Raw genomic sequence first — 14,508 nt, 5'->3', positions numbered from 1 at the left:
AGAAAACTCCAGAAACCTCAAAGAAAACTAAAGAAAACTCCAGAAACTCAAAGAAAACTCAAAGAAAACTAAAGAAAACCCCAGAAGCAGCTGAAACGTGGACTCATCTGCCCACAGAACACGTGTCCACTGTCTTTCTGTCCATCTGAGACGAGCTGGTGTCCAGAGAACTGGGCCGTGTTCCAGAAACTCAAAGAAAACTCCAGAAAACTCAAAGAAAACTCCAGAAAACTCAAAGAAAACTCCAGAAAACTCAAAGAAACCTCAAAGAAAACTCCAGAAACTCAAAGAAAACTCCAGAAAACTCCAGAAATTCAAAGAAAACTCAAAGAAACCTCAAAGAAAACTCCAGAAACCTCAAAGAAAACTCCAGAAACCTCAAAAAAAACTCCAGAAAACCTCAAAGAAAACTCCAGGAACCTCAAAGAAAACTCCAGAAAACCTCAAAGAAAACTCCAGGAACCTCAAAGAAACCTCAAAGAAAACTCCAGAAACTCAAAGAAAACTCCAGAAAACTCCAGAAATTCAAAGAAAACTCCAGAAACCTCAAAGAAAACTCCAGAAAACTCAAAGAAAACTCCAGAAAACTCAAAGAAAACTCCAGAAACTCAAAGAAAACTCCAGAAAACTCAAAGAAACCTCAAAGAAAACTCCAGAAACTCAAAGAAAACTCCAGAAACCTCAAAGAAAACTCCAGAAACTCAAAGAAAACTCCAGAAACCTCAGAGAAAACTCAAGAAACCTCAGAGAAAACTCCAGAAACCTCAAAGAAAACTCCAGAAAACCTCAAAGAAAACTCCAGAAAACCTCAAAGAAAACTCCAGAAACCTCAGAGAAAACTCCAGAAACCTCAAAGAAAACTCCAGAAAACCTCAAAGAAAACTCCAGGAACCTCAAAGAAAACTCCAGAAAACCTCAAAGAAAATTCCAGAAACTCAAAGAAAACTCCAGAAACTCAAAAAAAACTCCAGAAAACCTCAAAGAAAATTCCAGAAACTCAAAGAAAACTCCAGAAACTCAAAGAAAACTCCAGAAAACTCAAAGAAAACTCAAGAAACCTCAAAGAAAACTCAAGAAACCTCAAAGAAAACTAAAGAAAACTCCAGAAACTCAAAGAAAACTCAAAGAAAATTCCAGAAACAGCTTCAGCTCACATTTCTGGACCGTGTTGAGTGGAAATGGTTCTCCCAGCTCCTCCTGAGCCCATGTGGCTGTATGGATCATGGTGGCGTGATGACAGTTTCTCAGGGGACTCCGAGCTCATCCAGTAATTGGTTTCTGTCATTGGCCTTCCCACACTGAGGTTTCCCCAGACTCCCTGAATCTTTGCACAATATTCTGCTCTGTAGACGCTGAAAGACCAAAGTTCTTTACAGTCTTACTCTGAGAAATATTTGCTGAACTTCTTGATGTTTCTGATGGAGTTTGGTCCAAAGTAATGAACCATGACCCATCCTTGTTGGAGAGACTAAACCTTTGGTGGATGCCCAATCCTGACACCCTCGCCTGTCACCAGGTAGTCCGCTGAAAAATCTACTCTTTGTATTTTAGTAGCATACACAACACCTGGAAATGAAGCTGTTTGAGCTCGATCTGCTTTGCAGCCACTTGTTGCAGCATCAGAGCCAGTCGGCACGTTTCCGTGACATTAAACAATTATAAAACACTTAAGAACACGTTGGTCCAACTGAAACGGCACAAAATCAGGCTTCTAAAAACTGGACTTGCAGATCTAGATATTGTAGCTGCAGGTTGAATCACCCAGTTTACTCTCAACTTGACTTTATGCTCCAAAGTCAGTAAAGTAAATGTGTAAATTAAGCAGCTGAATTTCTAATAAAGCTACTCTCGTTCACATATTCTTCTGTTTCTTTTATCAGAAACTGGGATCGAACATCCGCCCATTGAGACTCAATTCATAGTCGCTTAAAGTGTCTGTTAAATGTAAGACTTTTTTTTTCTAATTCCAACCTCTTTTCCTGCAAAGAAAACGCAGCTTTCCTCATTTTCTGTTAACATAAACACCAACCGAGCCCACTAACAATGAGTTGGGCTTCACTTCCAGGTGCTGTGTATTGCAAAAGATGCCTCGAGTCTGTCCACATGTTCATGGAAATAAGTTAAAGTTGAGGTGGTTTTCTTCAGCAAAAAGGGCCTATTTTAGGTCTCCAAGTGAATCTTTTTCATCATCCAAAGCAAATTGATCAGCAGCTACACAAACACCTGAACCAATAACCAAACCACAGCCCAATATTCGCCTATTCTGAGGCTTGTTTACAAGATTAACCCTGAAGCTCCAGGGGTTTATCTGCAGGATTTCATGCATTGCCCTGCCGTCACATGATCACTTGGATGATTGCATTCGTCAGCAGATGTGCAGGTGTTCCTGATAATGAGATCCAGGAGTGTATATACGTAGATTCATAAGTACGCGTCTGGTTTGGCAGGAACAAATAATTAAGTAACGTGATGCCGTTATCGCACATTAAATCCACATAAAGAGGCTCCGCACAGAAGGTCAACAAAGCATGCGACGACAACAAAAGACGAATATTTGGTTTCCTCCTTCACTCCAGACGGTCGTCACACAGAGAGCGATACTCACGGGTGGATAAGATGGGCCTCGTTTCCGGCTCCGATCGGCCTCGGCCCGCGACGTCATCGTCCGAATACTCGGAGGTGGAGTCGCTGTCGTCAGACTGCGGAGGATGAAACGAGATCTGTTTTAGATCCCCCGTTTTCCTAATTTCTCCACTTAAACAACAGTCAGTTTACAAGCTATTAACGCTGTGTTTATTTGCTCTGTATGTGCCACAGGGGGGAGGCAACATCTGGAAAATCACAGGCAACAGCTGGGAGGCACTTTGGTATGAATTGTGTGCTCCTCCATCTCCTGTCACAAGCCGGCACATAGCTTTTTTTTTTAATCATCTCACACAGTCTCTGCAGATTAATGTCAATTAACTGTCAATGATAGTCAACTTTGTGAGCGTCATCGTCTGAATTAATGCGGGAGAGATGAAGAGTGGCAGCAGGGAACGACTGCAGCAAACAACGATTCAGACAAAGTCAAGCTCGTGTTTCACCTCAACATCAAGATTACGTGATGCAACCAGGACGTGTCGGCATTACACATCATGACTTTGACTTTAACAGCAATGATTCTATGGTAATTCAAAGACAAACTGACCTTAACTGCACGAGAGACGTTTATTAGAAATGACAACTGGTGACATTGTTCTGGAGCTCCTAAATATTTAACATCACAGCTAAAAAGTTCTGAAGTTTCTCTCGTTTCATTGAAGTGAAATCACTAAATACTTTAACAGAAAACTGAGACCGTGTTCAGCTCATGAAGTTTCCAATCGACATTTCCAATTCATTTTAATCCATCTTTAAGAAGAGAACTAATTTTTAAATCTTTGTTCATGACCCATAAATCTAAAGGAACCGAGAACAGATCGGGTGGAAATTAATTTGAACAAAGTTTCAGGCTAAATAAGTAAAGCTGTAACACGTTTAAACACGTTTAAACCCGTTAAAACGTGAATGCTTTTAAGACACACAAGCAATAATTTATGCAAAAAGCGTCTCTGTTGTTAATATACAATAAAAGCTGAAGGTTTAACCTCTCGTGTGGTTTTAATCCCATTTTCATACTTTCTTCAGAGGCTGAGAAATAAAGCTTTAAGTGGAGAGAACGCTCAGATTTTAGGAGGCCGTTTATGGTTTAAGGTACGAATCATTCTGAATCGTACTGAACCCTACCGAACCGTACCGAACCCTACTGAACCGTACTGAACTGAACCCTACCGAAGCGTACCGAACCCTACTGAGCCGTACCGAACCGTGCTGAACCCTACCGAACCGTAGTGAACAGTACTGAACCGTACTGAACCGTACCGAACCCTACTGAACCGAACTGAACTAGAGCCCTGCACTCCCGCGGGAGTCCCAACGCAAAGCAGTGCGGCGCGGGACACATTTTGAAAGCTCGGCGCGGGCGGGAGCGGTGATAAGCTGCAGTCCCGCTAACTAAAAACGTGAGAGGAAACTGAGAAACTGAGAAGAAATAAAGCCTAACTAAAAGAAGTTCAAAAGCGTGATCCATCTCTCCTTTTATTCAGGAGATGCGCATTGCACAACGACGAGGGACAGGGCATGGGTAACCTATTTAAATAATAAGTGGATTAAATGTTACATTTTTAACATTCTGGGTTTAGAAAAGGTAGGGTAATTAATAACACATATTGTTTTCATTCCACTTGTTTGCATTTAAATCAATGTAACGTGAGCTGTAGGCTTAGATATTTATGCTCAAATCCACTCAAAGTAGGGGGCGGGGCTCCATCACGCTGTGTTTAAAATCATATTAACTAAAAATATATACTTTTACTTCCAAGAATGGAAATGTGAGGAGTGGCATATACATTTGTACAATGTATTATTCTTAATATTCACGGTAGATTTTGGTAGGTATGTTGGGTAGGCTTATTGCTGTAAAGCCTCAGCTGCTTGTGCACTATGTGCCCCACGTGAAGGATCGGACAGTGGTGTGCGCAGCTAAGATCATGTTTCTTTCCTCAAGCCAATGACAAGAACTTCCGTGAGAATTAACGCGAACGTCTGAATCATGCGGGAATTGCGGGCGGGTGCGGGACAAAATATGACAGGTGCGGGCGGCAGCGGGACTAAAAATCCTATCTTTTTGCGGGAGCGGGACAGAATTTACTGTCCCGCGCCCGCCCGCAGGCCTCTAAACTGAACCCTACCGAACCCTACCGAACCCTACCGAACCCTACCGAAGCGTGCCGAACCGTACCGAACCCTACTGAACCGTACCGAACCGTACCGAACCCTACTGAACCGTACCGAACCGTACTGAACCCTCACGAACCGTACCGTACTGAATCATACTGAACCCTACTGAGCCGTACCGAACCGTGCTGAACCCTACCAAACCGTAGTGAACGGTACTGAGCCGTACCGAACCCTACCGAACCCTACTGAAGCGTACCGAACCATACTGAACCCTACTGAAGCGTACCGAACCCTACCGAACCCTACTGAACCGTACTGAACCATACTGAACCCTACTGAAGCGTACTGAACCCTACTGAACCCCTACTGAACCGTACTGAACCCTACTGAAGCGTACTGAACCCTACTGAACCGTACTGAACCCTACTGAACCGTACCGAACCCTACTGAACCGTACCGAACCCTACTGAACCGTACCGAACCGTACTGAATCATACTGAACCCTACTGAAGCGTACCGAACCCTACTGAACCGTACTGAACCGTACTGAACCCTACTGAACCGTACCGAACCGTACTGAATCATACTGAACCATACTGAACCCTACTGAAGCGTACTGAACCCTACTGAACCGTACTGAACCCTACTGAAGCGTACTGAAGCGTACCGAACCAAACTGAACCGTACTGAACCCTCACGAACCGTACCGAACCCTACCGAACCGTACTGAATCATACTGAACCCTACTGAACCCTACCGAACCAAACTGAACCGTACTGAACCCTCACGAACCGTACCGAACCCTACTGAACCGTACTGCTCCGGAGCCCCTTCGCCTGCACAAGTTGATAAACACAATGGACAACACTGCACTCCCTCCCTCTGCACAACAGGAGATGTTCAGATATATCAAATAAGGCGATTTTGATTCTCAGGTTACCATTTCTACACTGAAAACTTAGTTATGAATATTCAAAAAGGTAGCGTTCGAGGTTCAGTGAGAGCCGGGCTATCGTCCACAGGATCATAAGTACCAAAGTGGAAACCCAGGAGCATTAAGCCTGATGACTTCTGCCCCGAGAGGGGAGCAAACATCAAAGGCTGAACCATTTCCAGGGTCTCTTAGAGTAAAAATGATTTAAGACTTGACCGTTTGCCCTAATAATGGAGTAAAGTTCTATAATGACTCTCTTTTATGGGTGGAAGGCAAGAGGCACATTTAAATCGTGCTCGGATTGGGCCATAAAATACCAACTGTCTTTCAAATATAAGAAATACAGTTTCTAAGGAAAGGAGGGAGTGTTTTCAAGGCTTTAAAACTTTAATATTCTTCAAAACTCCAGTTAGGAACATTCAAAGGGCAGCATGAATAACACAAGAGTAAATGAAGAAAAATAAATGAAATTTTAAGGTAAAGACCAGTATGAAGCTGCCTCCAACTTGTGCACAAACACGCTCCTGCTGGCACAAAGTGTCATCAGGTATGCCTTTCTAGCCCTCCAACAAGCGTCAGGTTTGCTTTTCAGGAGACCTAATGGAGCAGAAATGCTCATTTCATGCTTGCAGATGCCGTAAATATTTCCTGTTTTCACATTTAGATTACTTTATTAACTTGTTTTACAGACTGCACTGCAGCTGAACAGTGACTCTGCATTTTTAAACCATTAATTTGACAACTCTTTAAGCCAAAAAGGACACATAAATCCAAAGATTTCCAGTTGAATCTCTACTTAACCCGGTCTACGTATCAAAGTATACTTGAGTGAGATACTGAGCCGCACGCTGCCTCCCAACAGGCTAAATTAATTTAATGTAATGTAATACTCCATGATGGAGCTTTTTGTTCAGTGTTGATATATCAATCCAGTCACATTGTTCCTACAAGTCCAACAGAAGGCAATCAAACCCCCTCAACCGTTTCAAACATCAATCAACCAGAACATCGTCTTGCTGCAGATTCAAAGCAATCAATTATCTGACATTTTTAACAAATAACTGTGAGTCAGAGAGATTTTAGAAATAAATCCTTTCAAATATGTCTGAATGTCCATTTAAACCAGCTTTAACCAATCCCGACACAGTACAGCAGATGGATTGCTCTCTAACGCATGTTTTTGCCTAATAAAAGTACACGAAACCATATCTGAAGATGCCTCGCTGTAAAGGAAAAGGAGGCTACCCTGATGTTAATAGGTTTCACTCAAGCAGATAGAAATAAAGGGCACTCAGCGGCAAACATTTCCAATTTTATCCCTCTATTGTTCTCCTTTATGTGGGAGGAAAATGCTGAGGAGTACTGTGCAACCGCCGTGAATCAATGCCGAGCGTTCGAGACTCAGCGAGAGCCGGGCTATCGTCCACAGGACCATAAGTACCGAAGTGGAAACCCGGGAGCATTAAGCCTGATGACTTCTGCCCCGAGACGGGAGCAAACATCAAAGGCTGAACCATTTTCCAGGGTCTCTTTTCTCAGTCAGAGTAAAAATGATTTAAGACTCGACCGTTTGCCCTAATAATGGAGTAAAGTTCTATAATGACTTCATCCACATCGTTTTTTTTATGAGTGGAAGCCGAGAGGCAGATTTAAATTGTGCTACGATTGGGCCATAAAATACCAACAACCCCCTCAAATACAAAAAAAAAAAAAAACTTCTTAGAAAAAGAGGGAAGACTTTAAAACGTGAAGATGAGCACCGTTTCCCTGGCAACCGCTAAACCCAGACTCCTCCATCAGATCGCCGGATGGAGAAGCCTGATTCGTCCCTCCAGAGAACGCGTCTCCGCTGCTCTGGAGTCCAGCGGCGGCGTGCTTTACACCGCTGCATCCGACGCTTTGCATCGCACTTGGTGATGCGCGGCTTGGATCCAGTTGCCACGGAAACCCACTCCACGAAGCTCTCTACGCACTGTTCTTGAGCTAAACTGAAGGCTAAATGAAGGTTGGAGGTCTGTAGCGACCGATTCTGCAGAAAGTCGGCGACCTCTGAGCACTGTGCGCCTCAGCGTGCGCTGACCCCGCTCTGTCATTTCACGTGGCCGACCACTTCCATCACGGTACCACGCTGGAGTAGGGCTGTCGCAATAACCGCAAAAATGAAATATCGCGATATGATGACGCCCACCGCGCTTCATGATGGGTCACCGCGATCACCGCACGTATTTTCGATAGCGTCCGTGCAGGTTTCAATCTACATGCGCACGGTCCTATTAGCAACATTAAACGTTCGTTTTGCAAAGCTTTGAAACTTACCGAGTGGTCACTGTTGTTCATAGATGTTCCACAAAAAAAATTTGAGCAAAATATGCTTTCCAGCAGAAGTTTGACGATCGTTTTGACGAACTACTTTTTCATCACCGCACCTGACCTGATCTCGCCACAACTTAACACACTTTAGAAAGAGAAAATGGAAGCCGCACTAGTATCGAAAGCAAATGTTACTTCGCCCCTTTGGGAGCATTTCGGCTTTCAACCAAATGAAAAGGGTGAACCAGCCAATTTAAACGAGGCGATTTGTAAAATCTGCCGAAAAACGGTTCAAGTAAAACGAGGGAAAACAAATTATTTAAAGGCTCACCTAGCAAGCTATCATCCGGCTATTGCGGCACGGTTGCCGCCGCCTCCTGCCACACAGAGTCGCGGAGCAGCTCATGTTGGGGCGAGCCGACAACTTGGAGAGACAGTGACAGACATAAACGCCTAACAGGTGCTGTTACACGGTATCTGGTTGAGGAGATGGTGCCGTTTGCTACTGTGGTATAATTTTGTGTGTGTGTGAAATAGTGCCTGGTACATCTCACTTTGTATACTTAATTTAAAAAACAAAAAACAAAACAGGCACTTGTTTTTTTAGTTCATTTCATATTTTATTTGCATTTAAAAGTTCAACTTCAGTCTTCTCCTGAATTCTGTTTTTAAGTTCAATCCGTAGGAGAAACAACTTGCATCTCGCATCTGTGCCGTTACCGCCCTTTGTTCTGCTTTCAATAAAATAAAGTGTTATAAAGTTGCCATGTCTTTTTATAACCTTTTTTAAATGTGTAAGTGCTATGTTTCAGAGGAAATATTGCAATGAGTTTAGTAATTAACAAACGAATTTGCTAGATAGATAGATAAAAAAAAAAAAGATGGCGCAATAATATCGCATATCGCAATATTAAGCCGCCCTGACTCACCACAGGGGGAATTCCTCAACCGCGACAGCCCTACGCTGGAGTCCTCTGAGCTCCTGAGAGCGAGCCGTTCTTTCACAGAAGTTTGCAGAGGCAGTCTGCATGCCGAGGTGCTTGGATTTATACACCTGTACAGTACAACTTATGACCTGCGAGCGGCTCGTCTGGTCTGATAACAACTGTTCTCCATCTTTTCTCGCAGGAGTAACAAGATATTAAAGGTAAAACTATCAGCGATTTAAAAAGAAATAAAGAAACTACGACAAAAGTTGGAGGAAGATCTGAATCTATGCACGGATGTTATCTCTGACTTCTGAACAGGAAGAGTTGTCACCAGAATGCTGACGTGGCATCGTAATCAGAGGTTGTGTCGCTACTTATAGTTCTAACTTCAGGCACTACTTTAAAGCACTTTGGTACACCGTAACGATTGTCTGTAAAGGGCTGTAGAAATAAAGTACATTTACATAGCCATATTCGGACAGAGCAGTTCTAAAAGCTGCCCTTCCCCAGGGGAACTGTTTCAGTCTGCACATGAGTTGGACCTGATAGGGACTGATGCGGCGCAGCCGTCTGCGACAGCGACGTGTTACTTTAGCGCCACATTCAACAACAAAACAGAACAAAACAAAACCCGGGAAAAGTAATTAGAGAAGAAAAAAAACACCACCAAGAAGCTAACATGGAGAGCGGGGAGGCCACCGTGTTCATGGTCTGCATGATGGTGATATTAATCATGGACGATCACATCTAACATGGAGGCTGGAAGAGTTCACAGAGAGAGTCAGGAGACGAAGGATGGAGCGCAGGCCGTACTTCTTGGTTACCTTAGCTACCGACCAGTGATGGGCAGTAGCGTCACTACTTGTAGCGAAGCTACTAGTTTTACTACATTTCCCAGTAGCTTGGCCGTAGCGTCACTACTTTATGTATCGAGTAACGTCCCTGTAGTTAAGCTATTTTTTTGTCAACTAGTGACGTAGCGTCCACAAACGCTACAAAATTTCATGTCATGCCTGAGGAAAACAGCAGTTACCAGCATCACAACATGGTTTTGAACACAATAAAGTGAATGTCTGTTGAACGTCATGCGCAAGCTGCTCCCACTCGCCTGCTAGTGCCGCCTGCATACATACCGGTGTTGTGCCGAATTCGGCACCCCTGCCGTCAGATGCACCGCCTCGCGGGAGCGAGCGCGCACCACTCGTTTGTTCAGAAAGTGAAGAATTTGCCTAAACAAACGCTGGGGAACATACTATTCTACGATTTAATTATTTATGAAGGAAATGGAAGAGAAGAACATCTGTTGCTTTCAGTCTTTAAAAGTCTAAAGAGGGCGCCCCTCTTCGTCGGTGGCGTAGTGGGTTGAGCAGCCGCCCCATGTACAGAGGCTACAGTCCTCGCTGCAGCGGGCCCCGGTTCGAGTCCCGCACCGGACGGCCCTTTGCTGCGTGTTGTTCCCCCTCTCTCTGCCCCCTGCTTCCTGTCTCTCTCCAACTGTCTATCCATTAAAGGCATAAAAAATATTTAAAAAGTCTAAAGAGTGTACCGATGTTCTTCCCAACACAAAATAGCGTTATAGTGAACACAAAACAACACTTTTCTGTTCTGGGAAAATATATACCCCAGCCATAAGTACAAAATGAATGGACTTGATTTTTTCAAAACAAGGTGAATATATTTGACTTGGGGTTTCACAAGACTAAATATGATTCCAGCTTTTATTTGTGTTAACCTGTAGGCTATGTAGGTCGAAACAATAGCCTTCTGATCCTGAATATCACTGTATGAAAATGTAATTTGATCTCTGCCTGATAGACAAGTCATAGCATCTGTGTGTTTCTCACCATTAAAGGACATATTCTCATATTCAATAGCTACACTTGTTTTTAAGAAATTAAATATTTTTCTTGCTGCTTTATAAGATAAAATACAATAAACCAATCCACCACTAACATATCTGTTATCAGACCTATCAAACTCATACATATATTGGCACCAAATTCATGCAGTTAACAGTACCTAATGCTGAGGTCAAAGAAATAAAATTGTGCTGATGGGGAGCATTTCATGGCAGGCCTTGTGTTCCCTTTCCTGTGATACAGCATGTACCCCCTGCTTAACTCTTACTGTAAAGCTGTCACATGCACTAAACTGACTCTGGTTAAACACACTAGTCTTATCTGTGTACTGTGAAAAGCATTTGATGTTTTATTTAATGAAGATATCTGTTATTTTAAATCAATCTGATATTATGTCGGTACAATGTAGCTTCTGATGTAGTGAACTACTTTCCCCCACATTTTTGTAGCTTAGCTCACTACATTTCTAGTGGTGGTAGCTTTAGTGTAGTGAAGCTTAATTTATGGTTGAGTAGCTGATAGCTTAGCTCACTACATTTTACAAGTAGCTTGCCCAACACTGCTACCGACCACAAAACACCTCCATCAGATGTGTTCCTATGGAAACCAGAACAGACCCAGCTGAGAAGAAGGAGCTGAAATGGTTCCTGTATGTGTGAATTCCTGAAAAGGTTAAAGGAACTCCAGAAGGTTCCTAATTACGCCTTATGTTTCTAGTCTGACCTGACGGCTTTCGAGCAACTCTGTGCGCCACACCGAAAATAATCTGGGCATTTATTGTAGGCCTAATAACGATAGTCACATCAAATCCGGCGCCGCTTTACAAGCTCTCTGGCTAACTGTCCAATAGAACGGAAGTGTGCACCCTCCTTTTCCATAATATAGATATTTTCAGTATCTCGTTTCATGACAGAAATCACCAACAAGATGGATATCAAAACCAGACATTGACACTAAACAAACTTTAATTTTTTTGTTTAATTATTTGATTATTTAAAAATATATATATATTGTTTGTCAAGAGAGGTGGCGGATCGCGGATGACGGCTATAAATAGCTGGCGGAGCCAACGTCAGAGGTTCCGGAGCACGCTCCGGCTTGCTCCCCCTATAATTAAGCCCTGGATGGGTCTAAATAGTGTTTTGCTTAAAGTGATTCTCCGGAGTAGATTCAACCTGGGGTCATTTGAACCGTGATATCCAGCCAAGTAGCCCACCCGCAGTTTTTTCGATATTGGCTGAACATCAGCTGAGTTACTGAGTTACCCCGAATAGCTTCGTACAAGGGTTAATGGATCCTGGCAGTATCTCCAAAATTACCACACTAAAATCACATGCCATGACACCAAACTTCTACAGTAGTACAAATATGGTCTGTACTCACAAAACGATGCATTTGGAAGTTTGAAAATAGTCCAGGAGTTTATTATTATCAACACAAGCCTGATAGCTTCTCTGCTGCTAAAGCTGCGTCGACGTCACTTCTGGGAGCTGAGAGCTTCAAAGTAAGATGAGGGTTGATCTACTACTGTAGACAACAAAGTATATGCTATATTCTACATGGTTTTTTATGAATTTTTATGTTGTAGAGTTGTGAAATTATTTTATCCATGGAGAAATTGAGCAGCCTTGCTGCTGGCGTTGGCCATGTGGCTGTGATGCAGATGTAAACAAATCTGTTCTGGCTGTAACAATGGGAACGAAACGGCGCCGTTCTTAGATCTTTCCACTCTGGAACCCGTTCTCCAAAACTATCGTTTTGGGGTAGTGGGAACGCCGGCTCCGTGTGGCCGCGACAGCCAAACGATAAGCAAAAGTATCGGTTACAGTGAAAAACGTTTCCGTGTGACCAGACCCTTAGAGACACTCCCACTGACCTGGAGGATCATTTACCTTGTTCTCATTTAGTTTGTATGACACGCCCTGCCAACATCCTATTAAGGATATTTACACTCGGAGTAAGAAAAAGAGAAGATCTCACCTCTTCCTGCTCCCTTCGCTTCCAGCGTAGCTGAGCGTTGGCCGCAGCCATCGCCTCGATCACAAAGGTGGTGGTCATGTAGCTGATGGGGGGGCACCGAGAGATTAGAGGATGCACAGGTTAAAGAGTCGAAGCATAAACACTCATTTTCATCAGTTTTCCTCTTAAACTGACAGATCCACTGCTTTTCCTGTAAGAATTACGATGAAAAGGGAAAATCTGCCTTTTCCAAAAGTAACTTTAATGTAAAATAGATAAAGTTTCTTCACATTATTAATTCCCTTTTCCCCTCTCAGCTTATTAAAGGTTTGCATCAGCAAAGTGGAAGTTTTAAATGAATTATTCAACTGTTCTCGTTGTTAACTTAATCGTTGCTTTTATATTCTTATTTTATGCTTCGATTTCTCACTTTCGGGACCAAATTATTCCGAAAATGCTCTCAAAATTGCGTGCAAGTTCACTTAAGAAAACAACATGATTGACCTTGCAGGCACAAGTCTGAGCAAACATCTTGTATAAACAGATGATAAAGAGCAAAATAAACACTAAAAGAATGCAAATATGGGATGTGAGCAGGCTGGGAACAGTCAAAGACTCACCTCATAAATCCTAAGAAGGAGATGAGCGCCAAGCTGACCACCCAACCAGCTGCTGCGAAGGCTTTGGGCATCGTCAGAGCGCCTGTTCCCACTATCAGATTAAACATGTACACCAACCCCACCTGGAGAAGGAACCATGGAGGGTAAATAAAAGTAAAGGTCTAACATCAGCCTTTTAATTGTTCTGTTGCAATGACCTCATTATCTACCAGCATTGATCTTCTTAAACTAAAGATTTACCTCGTGCACTTCTCATTAAGGGCTCAATCTCAGGCTCTGATGTATCAGTTTCTCTACCATGTGATTGAATCAACCACCGTCAACGAAGACAACCCGACTAATTAGGTCAGACTTCCCTATCGGGTATCAAAGTGCCTTAATGATTCAAAGCTTTCGCTTCCTGGAAAAAAAAAAAAAAAACATCTGACCAGCAGAATCGAGCCTGGATGTTTCAAAGTCATGCTGAAGTCAGCAAAGGCAAGGGGGCTGATGTGTGCTGTGTGCAGATAATAAAAAGAGGATGTCAAGCTTCCCCTTCATCCTTCTCTGTCATTTCATATGCACAAGACATCTGCTTGTCTGGTAACACATTAACAGATATATGACGAGCTTAAACAGGATCACGGTTGGTATGTGATTCAATGCATGTGACAAGAAAATCGTGTCAGGTGGACTTTGAATGCAGGAATTTGATGACCACCAACATTCTTACAGAGCTTTCCCAAAAACAAGCCTAAATAGACCTCAATAATCTTGTTTTTCTTATTTTTTTTTATTAATTCCAGGATATTCTATTTCTTTCTTTTTCTTTGTGCATTGTTGTTGCTCTCACCTGTAAATGACTCATACTTTGTATGGTTGTTTTTCTCACTTGTAAAGTACTCTTATTAACGCAGAATGCTCATTAGGGCATATAGAGCGAAGAAGAGGATTGGATTAGTGGAAATATGATGTGAAGGTGCAGAACAGTGACTGAAATTTACAAAGATCTAGTCAGTGGAAGAAAAAAAAAAAGAGAGAAAGGACGTTTAAAGAACTTTAAGCAAGTATAACTGCATATAATATAAACCCCCTCTGTGTTTGTTGAGTTTGTGTTTGTATGTATGTATGTATATGTCAAATAAAAAAAAATCAGT

At 42.6% G+C, this 14,508-nt stretch overlaps 1 protein-coding gene across 2 annotated transcripts in view; it reads right to left on the bottom strand.

The window, feature by feature from the left end:
- tmem104 (transmembrane protein 104) overlaps positions 1 to 14,508 on the bottom strand; it is a 95,917-nt gene that overhangs the window by 79,893 nt on the left and 1,516 nt on the right. The window contains exons 3-6 of one of the 2 annotated variants that reach the window (XM_075453845.1): positions 13,613 to 13,772; positions 13,373 to 13,494; positions 12,774 to 12,855; positions 2,606 to 2,699 (exon numbers count right to left, since the gene is read on the bottom strand). In XM_075453845.1, coding sequence (XP_075309960.1) covers positions 2,606 to 2,699; positions 12,774 to 12,855; positions 13,373 to 13,479 — 283 coding nt within the window. In that variant the 5' untranslated portion in view covers positions 13,480 to 13,494; positions 13,613 to 13,772. The remainder of the gene's footprint in view (positions 1 to 2,605; positions 2,700 to 12,773; positions 12,856 to 13,372; positions 13,495 to 13,612; positions 13,773 to 14,508) is intronic. The other variant, XM_075453844.1, reaches the window with a different exon arrangement.

The sequence above is a fragment of the Odontesthes bonariensis genome, chromosome 21, assembly GCF_027942865.1.
Source record: "Odontesthes bonariensis isolate fOdoBon6 chromosome 21, fOdoBon6.hap1, whole genome shotgun sequence".
NCBI classification, from domain to species: Eukaryota; Metazoa; Chordata; class Actinopteri; order Atheriniformes; family Atherinopsidae; genus Odontesthes; species Odontesthes bonariensis.
The sequence above is the reverse complement of the archived record's forward strand: the minus strand, read 5'-3'. Positions and strand labels throughout refer to the sequence as shown.